This window comes from Telopea speciosissima, chromosome 7 (assembly GCF_018873765.1).
Source record: "Telopea speciosissima isolate NSW1024214 ecotype Mountain lineage chromosome 7, Tspe_v1, whole genome shotgun sequence".
Taxonomy (NCBI): domain Eukaryota; kingdom Viridiplantae; phylum Streptophyta; class Magnoliopsida; order Proteales; family Proteaceae; genus Telopea; species Telopea speciosissima.
Window position 1 is genome coordinate 37,503,370 of NC_057922.1, and position 20,565 is coordinate 37,523,934.

A 20,565-nucleotide genomic window follows, 5' to 3' on the forward strand; every position below is an offset into this window, starting at 1 on the left:
TGGGTCGTTTGGGGTTATTTGGGGGCATTTTTGTACTTTTTTGGGTTTGGGATATTCTAAATTGTGTCATTATCTCTTATTACACGTGTGGATATGAAGTTAAGGGTCGTGACCTTCGAATTGATACCTATATCGGCATATGTTCATTTTTTGTTCGAACGAGACAGGGTCGGTAGTTTGGGGTTATTTGGGGGTATTTCTATACTTTTTTGGGTTTGTGATGTTCTAAAATGTGTCCTTTTCTCTTATTAGATGTGTGGATGCGATGTTGAAGGTCGTGACTTTTGAATGGATACCTATTTTGACATATGTTCATTTTCGATTTAAATCAGACCGAGTGGGTCGTTTGGGTTTATTTGGGGGCATTTTTGTATTTTTTTGGGTTTAGGATGTTTTAAAAAGTGTCCTTATCTATTATTAGACGTGTGGAAGCAATGTTGAGGGTCATGACTTTCGAATCGATACCCATTTCGGCATATGTTCATTTTAGGTTTTTACCAGACCGGGTGGGTCGTTTGGGGTTATTTGGTGGCATTTCTGTACTTTTTTGGGTTTGGGATGTTTTAAAAAGTTTCCTTACCTATTATTAGACGCATGGATGCGATGTGAGGGTCGTGACATTCGAATCTATACCTATTTAGGCAGATGTTCATTTTTTGTTGGAACGAGACTGGGTGGGTCGTTTGGGGTTATTTGGGGGCATTTCTGTCCTTTTTTTGGGTTTGGAATGTTCTAAAAAGTGTCCTTAACTCTTATTAGACGTGTGGATGCGATGTTGAGGGTCGTGACCTTCGAATCGATTCCTATTTCGACATATGTTCATTTTTGATTTACACCTGACCGAGTGGGTCGTTTTACCATTTGGGGGCATTTCTGTTCTTTTATTGGTTTGGGATGTTCTAAAATGTGTCCTTATCTTTTATTACACGTGTGGATATGAAGCTGAGGGTCGTGACCTTCGTATCGATCCCTATTTCGGCAAGTGTTCATTTTTTGTTCGAACGAGACCGGGTGGGTCGTTTGGGGTTATTTGGGGGCCTTTCTATTTTTTTTGGGTTTCGAATGTTCTGAAAAGTGTCCTTATCTCTTATTAGACGGGTGGTTGTGATGTTGCGGGTCGTGACCTTCTAATCGATACCTATTTTGGCATATGATCATTTTTTGTTCGAACCAAACCGGGTGGGTTGTTTGGGGTTGTTTGGGGGCATTTCTGTACATTTTTGGGGTTGGGATGTTCTAAATTGTGTCATTATCTCTTATTACACGTGTGGATAAGGATACTTTTCAGAACATCCCAAACCCAAAAAAATACAGAAATGCCCCCAAATAACCCCAAACGACCCACCCGATTTGGTTTGAACCGAAAATGAACATATGCCGAAATAGGTATCGATTCGAAGGTCACGACCCTCAACATCACATCCAGACGTCTAATAAGAGATAAGGACACTGTTCAGAACATCCCAAACCCAAAAAAGTACAGAAATGCCCCTAAATAACCCCAAACAACCCACCCTGTCTCGTTCGAACAAAAAATGAGCATATGCCGATATAGGTATCGATTCGAGGGTCGCAACCCTCAACTTCATATCCACACGTGCAATAAGAGATAAGGACACATTTTAGAACATCCCAAACCCAGGAAAGTACAGAAATGCCTCGAAATAACCTCAAACAACCCTCCCGGTTTGGTTTAAATCGAAAATAATCATATGTTGAAACAGGTAATCAATTCGAAGGTCACGACCCTCAACATCGCATCCACACATCTAATAAGAGATGAGGACACATTTTCGAACATCCCAAACCCAAAAACGTACAGAAATGCCCCCAAATAACCCCAAACGACCCACCCCGTCTAGTTTAAACCGAAAATGAACATTTATCTAAATTGGTATCGATACGAAGGTCACGATCCTCAACTTCATATCCACACATGTAATAAGAGATAAGGACACATTTTAGAACATCCCAAACCCAAAAAAGTATTGTAATGCCCCCAATAACCCAAAATGACCCACCCGGTTTGGTTTAAACCGAAAATGAACAATTGTCGAAATAGGTATCGATTCAAAGGTCAGGACCCTCAACTTCATATCCACACGTGTAATAAGAGCTAAGGACACATTTTAGAATTTCCCAAACCAATAAAAGTACGGAAATGCCCCCAAATATGCCCAAATGACCCACCCGATCTTGTTTAAACCGAAAATGAACATATGTCGAAATAGGTATCGATTCGAAGGTCACGACTCTCAACATCGTATCCACTCGTCTAATAAGAGATAAGGACACTTTTTAGAAGATCCCAAACCCAAAAAGTGCAGAAATGCCCCAAACTACCCATCGGTTCTCGTTCGAACAAAAAATGAGCATATGTCGAACCGAAAACGAACATATGCCAAAATAGGTATCGTTTCGAAGGTCATGACCCTCAACATCGCATCCACATGTCTAATAAAAGAAAAGTACACCATTTAGAACATCCCAAACCCAAAAAAGTACAGAAATGCCCCTAAATAACCCCAAACGACCCACCTGATTTGGTTCGAATCGAAAATGAACATATGCCGAAATAGGTATCGATTGGAAGGTCGCGACCCTCAACATCGCATCCACACCTCTAATAAGAGATAAGGACACTTTTTAGAACATCTCAAACCCAAAAAAATATAGAAATGCCTCCAAATAACCTCAAACGATCCACCCTGTCTCGTTCGAACCGAAAATGAACATATGCCAAAATAGGTATCGATACGAAGGTCATGACCCTCAACATCGCATCCACACGTCTAATAAAAGATAAGGACACATTTTAGAACATCCCAAACCCAAAAAAGTACAGAAATGCCCCCAAATAACACCAAACAACCCACCCGGTCTGGTTTAAACTGAAAATGAACAATTGTCGAAATAGGTGTAGATTCAAAGGTCACGACCCTCAACTTCATATCCTCACGTGTAATAAGAGCTAAGGACACATTCTCGAACTTTTGAAACCCAAAAAAGTACCGAAATGCTTGCAAATAACCCAAAAAGACTCACCCGATCTTGTTTAAACCAAAAATGAACATATGTCGAACAAGGTATCGATTCGAAGGTCACAACCCTCAACATCGCATCCACACGTCTAATAAGAGATGAGGACACATTTTAGAACATCCCAAACAATAAAAGTACAGAAATGCCCCTAAATAACCCCAAACGAACCACCCGGTGTGGTTTAAACCGAAAATTAACATATGTTGAAATAGGTATCGCTTCAAAGGCCATGACCTTCAACATCGCATCCACACGTCTAATAAGAGATAAGGACACTTTTTAGAACATCCCAAACCCAAAAATGTACAGAAATGCCCCCAAATAATCCCAAACGGCCCACCCGGTTTGGTTCAAGCCGAAAATGAACATATGCCAAAAATGTTTATGCAAGTATTCAAGCTTTTGAATTACATTCATGCAAGCACATCCAGGTTTTACTATCTAAACTCTCAATCTCATTCTCCATCTCCTCTATCTCTCTCTATCTTCTTCTTCTTCCCCCTCTATTTGTTTTATTTTAATTTTATACGGTTGTGGTTTATGGATGCATTTTTATTCCCTTATTTCTTTTTACGTGGTTAGTATGCGTGGCTGCATTTTTATTCCTTTCAATTCGCTTTAGTTTGATAGATTTGATGCTCATGTGTTAGGACGTCGATTTAATCTCTTAATTTGGATATGCTTATGAGTTAGTATGCATTGATTTTTGTTAGTTTAATTAGTTTAATTTAACACTTTAATTTGGTTCACTTTGCAGTACTTGTAAGTTAGTTAAATAGATTGGCGTATATCTCCTCGTGTTCGACCCGTAGCTACGATTGACCCGTACGCTTGCGGTTTTATTTTAACTCAAATAGTCACGACCCTCAACATCACATCCACACATCTAATAAGAGATAAGGACGCATTTTAAAACATCCCAAACCCAAAAAAATACAGAAATGCCCCCAAATAACCCAAACGACCCATCCGGTCTGATTTAAACCAAAAATAAACAATTGTCGAAATAGGTGTCGATTCGAAGGTCACGACCCACAACTTCATATCCACATGTGTAATAAGAGATAAGGACACATTTTAGAACTTCCCAAACCCAAAAAAGTACAGAAATGCACCCAAATAACCCCAAACGACCCACCCGATCTTGTTTAAATCGAAAATGAACAAATGTCGAAATAGGTATCGATTCGAAGGTCACGACCCTCAAAATTGCATCCACACATCTAATAAGAGATGAGGACACATTTTAGAACATCCCAAACCCAAAAAAGTACAGAAATGCCCCTAAATAACCCCAAACAACTCAGCTCGAAAATGAACAATTGTCGAAATAGGTGTCAATTCGAAGGTCACGACCCTCAACTTCATACCCACACATGTAATAAGAGCTAAGGACACATTTTAGAACTTCCTAAACCAAAAAAAGTATAGAAATACCCCCAAATAACCCCAAATGACCCACCTGATCTTGTTTAAACCGAAAATGAACATATGTCGAAATAGGTATCGATTCAAAGGTCACGACCCTCAACATCGCATCCACAAGCCTAATAAGAGATAAGGATACTTTTTAGAACATCCCAAACCCAAAAAAGTACAAAAATGCCCCCAAATATCCCCAAACGCCTTCCCAATTTGGTTCGAACCAAAACTAAACATATGCCGAAATAGGAACCGTTTCGAAGCTCACGACCCTCAATATCGCATCCACACGTGTAATAAGAGATAAGGTTACTTTTTAGAACATCTGAAACCCAAAATAGTACAAAAATGTCCCCAAATAACCCCAAATGAGCCACCCGGTCTCGTTCGAGCTGTAAATGAACATATGTCAAAATAGGTATAGATTCGAAGGTCAGGACCCTCAACAACGCATCCACACATCTAATAAGAGATAAGGACACATTTTAGAACATCCCAAACCCAAAAAAGTACAGAAACGCCCCCAAATAACCCCAAACAACCCACCCGGTCTGGTTTAAACTGAAAATGAACAATTGTCGAAATAGGTGTCGATTCAAAGGTCACGACCCTCAACTTCAAATCCACACGTGTAATAAGATCTAAGGACACATTCTCGAACTTTTGAAACCCAAAAAAGTACCGAAATGCTTGCAAATAACCCAAAAAGACTCACCCGATCTTGTTTAAACCAAAAATGAACATATGTCGAACAAGGTATCGATTCGAAGGTCACAACCCTCAACATCGCATCCACACGTCTAATAAGAGATGAGGACACATTTTAGAACATCCCAAACCCAAAAAAGTATAGAAATGCCCCCAAATAACCCCAAACGACCCACCCGATCTGGTTTAAATCGAAAACGAACAATTATCAAAATAGGTGCCGATTCGAAGGTCACGACCCTCAACTTCATATCCACACGTGTAATAAGAGCTAAGGACACATTTTAGAACTTCCCAAACCCAGAAAAATAAAGAAATGCCCCCAAAGAACCCCAAACGACCCATCCGATTTTGTTTAAACCAAAAATGAACATTTGTCGAAATAGGTATCGATTCAAAGGTCACGACCCTCAACATCGCATCTACACGTCTAATAAGAGATAAGGACACTTTTTAGAACATCCCAACCACAAAAAAGTACAGAAATGCCCAAAATAACCCAAGACGACCCACCGGTTCTTGTTCGAACCGACAATGAACATATGTCGAAATAGGTATTGATTCAAAGGTGACGACCCTCAACATCACATCCACGCATCTAATAAGAGATAAGGACACTTTTTAGAAAATTCCAAGCCCAAAAAAATACAGAAATGCCCTGAATATCTCTAAATGACACACCTGGTCTCGTTCGAACCGAAAAAGAACATATGCAGAAGTAGGTTTCGATTCGAAGGTCAGGACCCTCAACATCGCATCCATACATTTAATAAGAGACAACGACACTTTTTAGAACATCCCAAACCCAAAAAATTAGAGAAATGCCCCCAAATAACACCAAACGACCCACCTTGTCTCGTTCGAACCGAAAATGAACATATGCCGAAATAGGTATCGATTCGACGGTCACAACCCACAACTTCATATCCACACGTGCAATAAGAGATAAGGACACATTTTAGAACTTCTCAAACCCAAAACAATATAGAAATGCCCCCAAATGACCTCAAACGACCCACCCGGTCTGGTTTAAACAAAAAATTTACATATATCGAAATAGGTATCGAATTGAAGGTCACGACCTTCAACATTGCATCCACATGTCTAATAAGAGATAAGGACACTTTTTAGAACATCCCAAACCAAAAAAAGTACAGAAAGGCCCCCAAATAACCCCAAACGACCCACCTGGTCTCGTTCAAATTGAAAATGAACATATGCCAAAATAGGTATAGATTTGAAGGTCACGACCCTCAACATTGCATCCACACATCTAATAAGAGATAAGGACACATTTTAGAACATCCCAAACCCAAAAAAGTACAGTAATGCCCCCGAATAACCCCAAACAACCCACCCAGTCTGGTTTAATCCGAAAATGAACAATTGTCGAAATAGGTATTGATTCAAAGTTCACGACCCTCAACTTCATATCCACATGTGTAATAAGAGCTATGGACACATTTTAGAACTTCCCAAACCCAAAAAAAGTAGAGAAATGCCCAAATAACCCCAAACGACGCACCCGGTCTGGTTCGAACAGAAAATGAACATATGCTGAAATACATATCGATTCGAAGGTCACTACCCTCAGCATCGCATCCAGACGTCTAATAAGAGATAAGGACACTTTTTAGAACATTCCAAACCCAAAAAATTATAGAAATGCCCCAAAATAATACCAAACAACCCACCCTGTCTCGTTCGAACAAAAAATGAACATATGCCGAAATAGGTATAGATTCGACGGTCACAACCCTCAACTTCATATCCACACATGCAATAAGAGATAAGGACACATTTTAGAACTTCCCAAACCCAGAAAAGTACAAAAATGCCCCCAAATAACCTCAAACAACCCACCCTGTCTGTTTAAATCGAAAATTTACATATGTCAAAATAGGTATCAAATCAAAGGTCATGACTTTCAACATCACATCCACACGTCTAATAACAGATAAGGACACTTTTTACAACATCCCATACCCAAAAAGTATAGATTTGCCCCCAAATAAACACAAACGACCCACCCGGTCTGGTTTAAACTAAAACTGAACATATGTCGAAATAGGTATCGATTCGAAGGTCACAACCTTCAACATCGCACCCACACTTCTAATAAGAAATATGGATACTATTTATAACATCCAAAACCCAAATAAGTACAGAAATGCCCCCAAATTATCCCAAACGACCTACCTGGTTTGGTTCGAACCGAGAATGAACATATGCCGAAATAGGTATTGATTCGAAGGTCACGTCCGTCAACATCGCATCAACACATCTAATAAGAGATTAGGACACATATTAGCTAATCAAAAATCCAAAAAACTACAAAAATGCCACCAAATAACCACAAATGACCAACCCGGTTTGGTTTAAAATGAAAATGAACATTTGTTGAAATAGGTATCGATTCAAAGGTCACGACCCTCAACATCGAATCCACACGTCTAATAAGAGATAAGGACACTTTTTAGAACATCCCAAACCCCAAAAAGTACAGAAATGCCCCCAAATATCCCCAAACGCCTTCTCGATTTTGTTCGAACCGAAAATGAACATATGCCTAAATAGGTACCGTTTCGAAGGTCACGACACTCAACATCGCATCTACACATCTAATAAGGGATAAGGACACTTTTTAGAATATCCCAAACCCAAAAAAGTACAGAAATGCCTCCAAATAACCCAAAATGACCTACCTGGTCTCATTCGAACCGTAAATGAACATATGCCGAAATAGGTAAAGATTCAAAGGTCACGACCCTCAACATCGCATCCACACATCTAATAAGAGATAAGGACACATTTTAGAACATCCCAAACCCAAAAAGTATAGAAATGCCCCCAATTAACCCCAAACGACCCACCTGGTCTGGTTTAAACCAAAAATGAACAATTGTCAAAATGGGTGTCGATTCGAAGGTCACGACCCTCAACTTCATATCCACATGTGTAATAAGAGCTAAGGACACATTTTAGAACTTCCCAAACCCAAAAACGTACAGAAATGCCCCCAAATAATCCCAAACGACCCACCCGATCTTGTTTAAACCAAAAATGAACATATGTCGAAATAGGTCTCGATTCAAAGGTCACAACACTCAACATCGCATCCACACATCTAATAAGAGATAAGGACACTTTTTAGAACATCCCAAACCTAAAAAAGTACAGAAATGCCCCCAAATATCCCCAAACGCCTTCCCAATTTTTTTCCAACCGAAAATGAACATATGTCGAAATAGGTACCGTTTCGAAGGTCTCGACCCTCAACATCGCATACACACATGTAATAATAGATAGGGACACTTTTTAGAACATCCCAAACCCAAAAAAGTACAGAAATGTCCCCAAATAACCCCAAACGATCCACCCGACCTCGTTCAAACCGTAAATGAACATATGTCAAAACAGGTATAGATTCGAAGGTGACGAACCTCAACATCGCATCTACACGTCTACTAAGAGATCAGGACACTTTTTAGAAAATCCCAAACCTAAAAAAATACAGAAATGCCTCGAATATCTCTAAATGACACACATGGTCTCGTTCGAACCGAAAAAGAACATATGCAGAAGTAGGTTTCGATTCAAAGGTCACGACCCTCAACATCGCATCCACACATCTAATAAGAGATAAGGACACTTTTTAGAACATCCCATACCCAAAAAAGTAAAGAAATGCCCCAAAAAAATACCAAATGACCCACCCTATCTCATTCGAGCAAAAACTGAACATATGCCGAAATAGGTAACGATTCGACAGGCACAACCCTCAACTTCATATCCACACATGCAATAAGAGATAAGGACACATTTTAGAACTTCTCAAACCCAAAAAAGTACAGAAATGCCCCCAAATAACCCCAAACGGCCTAGATTTGGTTCAAACCAAAAATGAACATATGTAGAAATACGTATCGATTCGAAGGTCACGACCCTCAACATCGCATCCAGATGTCTAATAAGAGATAAGGACACTCTTTAGAACATTCCAAACCCAAAAAAGTAAAGAAATGCCCCAAAAAAATACCAAACGATCGACCCTGTCTCATTCGAGCAAAAAATGAACATATGCCGAAATATGTATCGATACGACGGTTAGAACCCTCAACTTCATATCCACACATGCAATAAGAGATAAGGACACATTTTAGAACTTCCCAAACCTAGAAAAGTACAAAAATGCCCCCAAATAACCTCAAATGACCCACCCGATCTGGTTTAAACCGAAAATCTACATAAGTCAAAATAGGTATCGAATCGAAGGTCACGACCTTCAACATCGCCACCACACGTCTAATAAGAGATAAGGACACTTTTTAGAACATCCCATACCCAAAAAAGTATAGAAATGCCCCCAAATAAACACAAACGATTCACCCGGTCTAGTTAAAACTAAAAATGAACATATATTGAAATAGGTATCGATTCGAAGGTCACAACCTTCAACATCGCATCCACGCATCTAATAAGAGATATGGACACTATTTATAACATCCACAACCCCAAAAAAATACAAAAATACCCCCAAATTACCCCAAAGGACCTACCCAGTTTGGTTCGAACCGAGAATGAACATATGCCGAAATAGGTATTGAATCGAAGGTCGCGTCCCTCAACATCGTATCCACACATCTAATAAGAGATAAGGTCACATTTTAGATAATCAAACATCCTAAAAAGTACAAAAATGCCCCCAAATAACCCCAAACGACCAAGCCGGTTTGGTTTAAATCGAAAATGAACATTTATCAAAATAGGTATCGATTCAAAGGTCACGACCCTCAACATCGCATCCACACATCTAATAAGAGATAAGGACACTTTTTCGAAAATTCCAAACCCAAAAAAGTACAGAAATGCCCCCAAATATTCCTAAACGCCTTCTCGATTTGGTTCGAACCAAAAATGAACATATGCCCAAATAGGTACCGTTTCGAAGGTCACAACCCTCAATATCGCATCCACACGTCTAATAAGAGATAAGGATGCTTTTTGGAACATCCCAAACCCAAAAAAGTATAGAAATACCCCCAAATAACCCTAAACGACCCACCCGATCTTGTTTAAACCGAAAATGAACATATGTCGAAATAGGTATCGATTCGAAGGTCATGACCCTCAACATCCCATCCACACGTCTAACAAGAGACAAGGACACACTTTAGAACATCCCAAACCCAAATAAGTACAGAAATGCCCCCAAATAACCCCAAACGACCCACCCGATTTGGTTTAAACCGAAAATGAACAATTGTCAAAATAGGTGTCGATTCAAAGGTCACGACCCTCAACTTCATATCCACACGTGTAATAAGAGCTAAGGACACATTTTAGAACTTCCCAAACCCAAGAAAGTACCGAAATGCCCCCAAATAATCCCAAACGACCCACCCGATCTTGTTTAAATAAAAAATGAACATATGTCAAAATAGGTAACGATTCAAAGGTCACGACCCTCAACATCGCATCCACACGTCTAATAAGAGATAAGGACACTTTTTAGAACATCCCAAACCCAAAAAAGTACAGAAATGCCCCCAAATATCCCCAAATGCCTTCTCGATTTGGTTCGAACCGAAAATGAACATATACCGAAATAGGTATCGTTTCGAAGGTCACGACCCTCAACATCGCATCCACACGTGTAATAAGAGATAATGACACTTTTTAGAACATCCCAAACCCAAAAAAGTACAGAAATGTCCCCAAATAACCCCAAACGACCCACCCGGTCTCTTTCGAACCGTAAATAACATATGTCGAAATAGGTATAGATTCAAAGGTCAAGACCCTCAACATCGCTTTCACACATCTAATAAGAGATAAGGACACTTTCTATAACATCCCACACACAAAAAAGTACAAAAATGCCCCCCAAATAATCCCAAACGACCCACCCTGTCTGGTTTGAACAAAAAATGAAGAATTGTCGAAATAGGTGTCGATTCAAAGGTCACGGCCCTCAACTGCATATCCACACGTGTAATAAGAGCTAAGGACACAGGTTAGAACTTCCCAAACCCACAAAAGTACAGAAATGCCCCCAAATAACCCCAAACGACCCACCTGATCTTGTATAAATCGAATATGAACATATGCTGAAATACGTATCGATTCAAAGGTCGCAACCCTCAACATCGCATCCAGACATCTAATAAGAGATAAGGACACTTTTTAGAACATCCCAAACCAAAAAAGTATAGAAATGCCCCCAAATAACACCAAACGACCCACCTTGTCTCGTTCGAACCGAAAATGAACATATGCGAAAATAGGTATAAATTCGACGGTCACAACCCTCAACTTCATATCCACATGTGCAATAAGAGATAAGGACACATTTTAGAACTTCTCAAACCCAAAAAAATACAGAAATGCCCCCAAATGACCTCAAACGACCCACCCGGACTAGTTTAAACAAAAAATTTACATATGTCAAAATAGGTATCGAATTGAAGGTCACGACCTTCAACATTGCATCCACATGTCTAATAAGAGATAAGGATACTTTTTAGAACATCCCAAACCAAAAAAAAGTACAGAAAGGCCCCCAAATAACCCCAAACGACCCACCCGGTCTCGTTCAAATTGAAAATGAACATATGCCAAAATAGGTATAGATTTGAAGGTCACGACCCTCAACATCGCATCCACACATCTAAGAAGAGATAAGGACACATTTTAGAACATCCCAAACCCAAAAAAGTACAGTAATGCCCCCGAATAACCCCAAACAACCCACCCAGTCTGGTTTAATCCGAAAATGAACAATTGTCGAAATAGGTATCGATTCAAAGTTCACGACCCTCAACTTCATATCCACATGTGTAATAAGAGCTATGGACACATTTTAGAACTTCCCAAACCCAAAAAAGTACAGAAATACCCCCAAATAACCCCAAACAAACCACCCGATCTTGTTTAAATCGAAAATGAACATATGTCGTAATAGGTATCAATTCGAAGGTCACGACCCTCAACATCGCATCCACACGTCTAATAAGAGATAAGGACACTTTTTAGAACATCCCAAACACAAAAAAGTACTGAAATGCCCAAAATGACCCACCAGTTCTCGTTCGAACCAAAAATGAGCATATGTCGAACCAAAAATGTGCATGTGTCAAGGAGATTGTACGTGATGGAGATTGGTACCTCGACCCCTCTACATCTTTTGACCTCATTGATATTTGGAGGGCCCTTCCAACCATTGAAAAATTTCACGATGAGGTTCCGGATTTGACCGTTTGGACAGGCAACTCTTCGAGTAATTTCACTTCTAAATCAGCCTGGAATGCTATCCGCACAAGAATTGCCCGTGCAGATTGGAGTGAAGCTGTTTGGTTTGAAAGGGGTATTAATTCTCATTGCTTTATAGCTTGGAGATGCCTTTCAGATGCCCTCCCTACAAGGGATAACCTCATTCATAGACATATTCCTGCTCCTCATCATTGTGAGTTTTGCTCGGCTATAATTGAAAGCAGAAATCATCTTTTCTTTGGGTGCCCCTTCTCTACTGACATTTGGAAGATTATTTATGAGCTTTGCTTTCATGATGGAACCATGCCAAGCAATGTCATTGATGCAGCCATCTCGGTTATATATGCCGCAGGTAGAGTAGGGAAGTTGGGGCTGGCCACCAAGCTTGCGTTCTGTGCTACAATCAAGCATATTTGGTCGGAGAGAAATTTTAGAATTTTCAGGAACAAAATCAGACCTAAGGACCAGATCATAGGGGCTATAAAGGGGGATGTTATTGGCAGATTATCTTCCATTTCTTTGGTGGGAAACCCTACTACTGCCAACCTTCATATTGCTGCCAAATGGGGTCTTCAAGTTCATTGGGCTGCTCGAATTCCAAAGGCCTGCTCTTGGTTTGCCCATAATCTGAATATGGTTGCTCTCCATTGTGATGGGTCTCTTGCAGATGACAAAGCAAGCTTTGGGGGCCTCATTTGTGATGGATGTGGGGACCCCATAGCTGCCTATGCTGGTCTAGGGGAAGATCTTTTGGTGCTGTCCATGGAGCTAAAGGCTATTTACAAAGGAATTTCCCTTTGTATCGAGAAGGGCTTGTATGATGTTTCTGTTAGGTCGGATTAGAAGCTGGCCGCCGACATTTTGAATGGGCAGATCACCGGGCCTTGGCAAATCCTTACTTTGAAAAGTAAGATCCTCTCTAAGTTTAGGCTGCTAAGGTCTAAAGAATTTGTTCATGTTTGGAGAGAACAGAACCAGCCCGCAGATTTCATGGCTTCCCTCCCTACTGACCCCTCTGAAACCTATTGGGAGCCTGAGTCTTTCCCTCCGAAGCTGACCATTCTCATAAAGAAAGATAAGGAGCTGGTAACCTTTTATAGGATGTAGCCTTAGGGGTTTTCTTTCTCCCTGCTGTTTGATAGGGCCTGTCCTAGCTTGCTTTGCGTCCTTTTCCCCATTTTTGGGTTCTTAAAGGATGCCTTTCTTTGTACATTTTTCTTTTCTTAGTAATACAAATCTTACTTATCAAAACAAAAATGAACATATGCCGAAATAGCTATTGATTCGAAGGTCACGACCCTCAACATCGCATCCACCCGCCAAATAAGAGATAAGGACACTTTTTAGAACATCCCAAACCAAAAAAAAGTACAGAAAGGCCCCCAAAGAACCCCAAACGACCCACCTGGTCTCGTTTGAATTGAAAATGAACATATGCCAAAATAGGTATAGATTTGAAGGTCACGACCCTCAACATCGCATCCACACATCTAATAAGAGATAAGGACACATTTTAGAACATCCCAAACCCAAAAAAGTATAGTAATGCCCCCCAATAACCCCAAACAACCCACCCAGTCTGGTTTAATCTGAAAATGAACAATTGTCGAAATAGGTATCGATTTGAAGTTCACGACCCTCAACTTCATATCCACAAGTGTAATAAGAGCTAAGGACACATTTTAGAACTCCCCAAACCCAAAAAAGTACAAAAATGCCCCCAAATAACCCCAAACGACCCACCTAGCCTGGTTTAAAACGATAATGAACATTTGTCGAAATAGCTATCGATTCGAAGGTCACGACCCACAACTTCATATCCACACATGTAATAAGAGATTAGGCCAAATTTTAGAACATCCCAAACCCAAAAAAGTACAGAAATGTCCCCAAATAACCCCAAACGACCCACCCGGTCTTGTTTAAAATGAAGATGAACATATGTCATAATTGGTATTGATTAGAAGGTCACGACCACCAACATCGCTTCCACATGTCTAATAAGAGATGAGGACACTTTTTAGAACATCCCAAGCCCAAAAAAGTACAGAAATGCGACCAACTAACCCCAAACAACCCACCCGGTTTCGTTCGAACCGAAAATGAACATATGCCAAAATAGGTATCGATTCGAAGGTCACGACCCTCTACATCGCATGCACACATCTAATATGAGAGAAGGACACATTTTAGAACATCCCAAACCCAAAAAAGTACAAAAATGCTCGCAAATAACCCCAAACGATTCACCCAATTTGGTTTAAACCGAAAGTGAACATATGTCGAAATAGGTATCGATTCGAAGGTCACGACCATCTACATCGCACGTCTAATAAAAGATAAGGACACTTTTTAGAACATCCCGAACCCAAAAAAGTGCAGAAATGCCCCCAAATAACCCAAAATGACCCACCCATTCTGGTTTAAACCGAAAATGAACGTATGTCGAAATAGGTATTGATTCGAAGGTAACGAACCTCAACATCGCATCCACATGTCTAATAAGAGATAAGGACACTTTTTAGAACATCCCATACCCAAAAAAGTACAGTAATCCCCCAAATAAACACAAACGACCCACCCGGTCTGGTTTAAACTAAAAATGAACATATGTCGAAATAGGTATCGATTTAAAGGTCACAACCTTCAACATCGCATCCACACATCTAATAAGAGATATGGACACTATTTATAACATCCAAAATCCAAAAAAATACAGAAATGCCCCCAAATTACCCCAAACGACCTACCCGATTTGGTTCAAACCGAGAATGAACATATGTCGAAATAGGTATCGATTCGAAGGTCACTCCCCTCAACATCGTATCCACACATCTAATAAGAGATAAGTACACATTTTAGAACATCAAAAACCCAAAATAGTATAAAAATGCCCCCAAATAACCCCAAACGACCAACCTGGTTTGGTTTAAACCGAAAATGAACATTTGTCGAAATAGGTATCGATTCAAAGGTCCCAAAAAAGTACAAAAATGCCCCAAAATATCCCCAAACGCCTTCCCAATTTGGTTCGAACAAAAAATGAACATATGCCAAAATAGGTACCGTTTCGAAGGTCACGCCCTCAACATCGCATCCACATGTCTAATAAGAGATAAGGACACTTTTTAGAACATCCCAAACCCAAAAAAGTATAGAAATGCCCCCAAATAACCCCAAACGTCCCATCCGATCTCGTTCGAATTGTAAATGAACATATATCGAAAAAGGTATAGATTCGAAGGTCACGACCCTCAACATCGCATCCACACATCTAATAAGAGATAAGGACACATTTTAGAACATCCCAAACCCAAAAAAGTACAAAAATGCCCCCAAATAACCCCAAACGACCCACCCGTTCTAGTTTAAACCAAAAATGAACAATTATTGAAATAGGTGTCGATTCGAAGGTCACGACCCTCAACTTCATATCCACACATGTAATAAGAGCTAAGGACACATTTTAGAACTTCCCAAACCCAAAAAAGTATAGAAATGCCCCCAAATAACCCCAAATGACCCACCCGATCTTGTTTAAACCGAAAATGAACATATGTCAAAATAGGTATCGATTCGAAGGTCACGACCCTCAACATCGCATCCACACGTCTAATAAGAGATAAGGACTCTTTTTAGAACATCCCAATCATAAAAAAGTACAGAAATGCCCCAAAATCACCCTAGACGACCCACCAGTTCTCGTTCGAACCGAAAATGAACATAGGTCGAACAAAAAATGAATATATGCCAAAATAGGTATCGATTCAAAGGTGACGACCCTCAACATCGCATCCACACATCTAATAAGAGATATGAACACTTTTTAGAACATCCCAAACCCAAAAAAAAATATAGAAATGCCCCCGAATATCTCTAAACGACACACCCAGTCTCGTTCGAACAGCAAATGAACATATGCAGAAATAGGTATCGATTCAAAGGTCACGACCCTCAACATCGCATCCACACATCTAATAAGAGATAAGGACACTTTTTAGAACATCCCAAACCCAAAAAAATACAGAAATGCCCCCAAATAACCCAAACGACCCACCCTGTCTCGTTCGAACAAAAAATGAACAAATGCCGAAATAGGTATTGATTCGACGGTCATAACCCTCAGCTTCCTATCCACACGTGCAATAAGAGATAAGGACACATTTTAGAACTTCCCAACCCCAAAAAAGTATAGAAATGCCCCCAAATAATCTCAAACGACCCACCCAGTCTAGTTTAAACCAAAAAATTACTATGTCGTAATAGGTATCGAATCGAAGCTCACGAACTTCAACATTGCATCCACACGTCTAATAAGATATAAGGGTACTTTTTAGAACATCCCAAACCCAAAAAAGTACATAAAGGCCCCCAAATAACCCCAAACGACCCACCCGGTCTCATTCGAATAAAAAATAAACATATTCCAAAATAGGTATAGATTCGAAGGTCACGACCCTCAACATCGTATCCACACATCTACCAAGAGATAAGGACACATTTTAGAACATCCCAAACCCAAAAAAGTACAGTAATGCTCCCTAATAACCCCAAAAGATCCACCTGGTCTGGTTTAAATCGAAAATGAACAATTATCGAAATTGGTACCGATTCGAAGTTCACGACCCTCAACTTCATATCCACATGTGTAATAAGAGCTAAGGACACAATTTAGAACATCCCAAACCCAAAAAAGTATCGAAATGCTGCCAACTAACCCCAAACGACCCACCCGGTCTCATTCGAACCAAAAATGAACATATGCTGAAATAGGTATCGGATCGAAGGTCACGACCCTCAACATCGCATCCACACATCTAATAAGAGATAAGGACACATTTTAGAACATCCCAAACCCAAAAAAGTACAAAAATGCCCCCAAATAACCCCAAAGGACCCACCTGGATTGGTTTAAATCGAAGATGAACATATGTCAAAATTGGTATCGATTCGGAGGTCACAACTCTCTATATCGCACTTCTAATAAGAGATAAGGACCCTTTTTAGAACATGCAAAGCCCAAAAAAGTATAGAAATGCCCCCAAAGAACCCCAAACGACCCACCCTGTCTCGTTCGAACCGAAAATGAACATATATCGAAATAGGTATCGATTCGAAGGTCACGACCCTCAACATCACATCCACACATCTAATAAGAGATAAGGACACATTTTAGAACATCCCAAACCCAAAAATATTCAAAAATGCCCCCAATTAACCCCAAAAGACCCACCCGGTTTGGTTTAAACAAAAAATGAACATATGTCAAAATTGGTATCGATTCGAAGGTCACGAGCCTCAACATCACACATCTAATAAGAGATAAGGACATTTTTTAGAACATCCCAAGCCCAAAAAAGTATAGAAATGCCCCCAAATAACCCCAAACGACCCACCCGTTTTGGTTTAAACCGAGAATGAACATATGTCAAAATAGGTATCAATTCGAAGGTAACGACCCTCAACATCGCATCCACACGTCTAATAAGAGATAAGGACACTTTGTAGAACATCCTATACACAAAAAAGTACAGAAATGCCCCCAAATAAACACAAATGACCCACCCGGTCTGGTTTAAATAAAAAATGAACATATGTGGAAAGAGGTATCGATTCGAAGGTCACGACCTTCAACATCGCATCCACACGTCTAATTAGAGATATGGACACTATTTATAACATCCTAAACCCAAAAAAGTATAGAAATGCCCCCAAATTACCCCAAACGACCTACCCGATTTGATTCGAACCGAAAATGAACATATGCCGAAATAGGTATTGATTCCAAGGTCACGACCCTCAACATCGCTTCCACACATCTAAGAAGAGATAAGGACACATTTTAGAACATCAGAAACCTAAAAAAGTATAAAAATGCCCCCAAATAACCCCAAACAACCAAACCGGTCTGGTTTAAACCGAAAATGAACATTTACCGAAATAGGAATCGATTCAAAGGTCACGACCCTCAACATCGTATCTATGCATCTAATAAGAGATAAGGACACTTTTTAGAACATCTCAAACCCAAAAAAGTACAGAAATGCCCCCAAATAACCCCAAACGCCATCCCGATTTGGTTCGAATAAAAAATGAACATATGTCAAAATAGGACAGTTTCGAAGGTCACGACCCTCAACATCGCATCCACACGTCTAATAAGAGAGAAGGACACACTTTAGAACATCCCAAATGCAAAAAAGTACAGAAATGCTCCCAAATAACCCCAAACGACCCACCTGGTCTCGTTCGACTCGTAAATGAACATATGTTAAAATAGGTATAGATTCGAAGGTCACGACCCTCAACATCGCATCCACACATATAATAAGAGATAAGGACACATTTTAGAACATCCCAAACCCAAAAAAGTACTGTAATGCCCCTAAATAACCCCAAACGATCCACCCGGTCTGGTTTAAATAAAAAATGAACTATTGTCGAAATAGGTGTCGATTCGAAGGTCACGACCCTCAACTTCATATCCTTGATGAGCACATTTATGTGTGAAATCTTAGGGTATAAAGCATACATTTTACCACATTGGACAGAGTTACTTGGTGCTTTCCTATGCGTTTCAGGTTTTTAGGCTATTTATTGTAATTTTGGACTCTCGGAGGCTACATCTCCAAATTTACAGGTAAAGCTGCCCAATATTTGTGCATGGCTGTAAAAAGGACTAAATTTGGAGATGGTTGGATGTGATAGAATGCAAGTACGCATTCGTCTAGGCCATCGTACCGTCGATTATTCTTTTCAGCCCAAGAAATGATAATGGGCCAGAAATAAGCTAAAATACAAGCACAAGCCCAGAACCAAGATGGATTGACTTCTCCAGTGATTAAAGTGAGCCAATTAAAACTGAACTAGCATGATACAAGTTGCCAAGCATGACCAAGGGGGCTCCTCTCTCATTGAGCTTTACTTTCAAGAAGATCCTGCTTCCCGAATTATGATTGGATATTTTTTTGGAGATTTGCTATTGGTAGAGATGTGTGGTGATGTGGCTTCCTAGTCCAACAATTCTTGGCTTCAAGAGATAGGAGATTCCTCTCCTATTTTATCTCTCCGTATTTATTTATTTATTTTCTTTCTCCCCTTCCTAATTCTTCTCTCCCTCTTTATTTTATCTCTCCAAACCAAAACCATGCCCCCACGTTTCATCCCTTTTTGAAAAAAAAATAAAAGAAAAAGAAAAGAAAAGAAAAGATTACTTTCCTAAAAATCTCTCCCCCCTCCCACGTTATCTCTCTCTCTCTCTCCCATATTTTAATTTATTTAATTTCTTTTTCTTTTCCTATTTTATCTCTTCCTATTTTTTCTCCCTCTTTTCTATATCTTCTCTCTCCCACTCCCTTTTAAACTCTCTATCCTATCTCCTCTTACCCATCTCCCACTCACAGCTCTCACCACCTCTCATCCTATTTTCTCTTTCACACCCCATATCTCTCACGGGTTCTCACTTCCTCTTTCCTAACTTATTCTTTTCTCTTTCTTCCCCCCTTCTTTAATTAGATTTTCACATTCTCTCTATCTCTTTTCTCTTATCTTTTATTTTATGTTAATTATATTTTTTTCTCCCACCTTATCTCCTCTCCATGATTTTTAGAGGGAGAGAAGCCCCAAATTCGTTGGAAACCTCTCTCCCCCTCTTCTCCCCTTTCCCCTATAAATACCCCCTCTTCTCTTGTAAAATGATTCATTCAATTAGTGAAATTTTCTCTTCTTTTCCTATTTTTGGCTTTAGTTCTTAGTTTTAATTTCATAAATTAGTTCTTTCAAGTTCTTAGTTTTGCTTTCATAAGATTAGTTTAATGGTTGTAATTTTGATTTCATCAATTAGTTCTTTCAAGTTCTTAGTTTTGCTTTCATAAGAGTAGTTTAATGGTTGTAATAGGTTTAGTTTATGCTTCAATGTCTTCAATATGGTTGTAATAGTTTTAGTTTTAAGCTTCCTAGTCTAAGCTCCTATGTTGATGACAAGACTTGGAGATTTAGAAGAGGAAGCCATGGTAAGTTCATGCAAGTATTCATTCAAGCTTCTTCAATTAATCCGGTTCAAGCACATCTAGGTTTGCATTCTCTAAACTCTCAATCTCATTCGTAGCTTCTCCTTCTTCT

The 20,565-nt window shown here is 39.7% G+C and overlaps 1 protein-coding gene across 1 annotated transcript; it reads left to right on the forward strand.

The window, feature by feature from the left end:
* Positions 1-12,282: 12,282 nt before the first annotated feature.
* On the forward strand, positions 12,283-13,287 carry LOC122668526. Its single transcript, XM_043865078.1, has one exon. It carries the CDS (start codon positions 12,283-12,285, stop codon positions 13,285-13,287), a length of 1,005 nt encoding a protein of 334 aa, XP_043721013.1.
* The last annotated feature ends 7,278 nt before the right edge of the window (positions 13,288-20,565 follow it).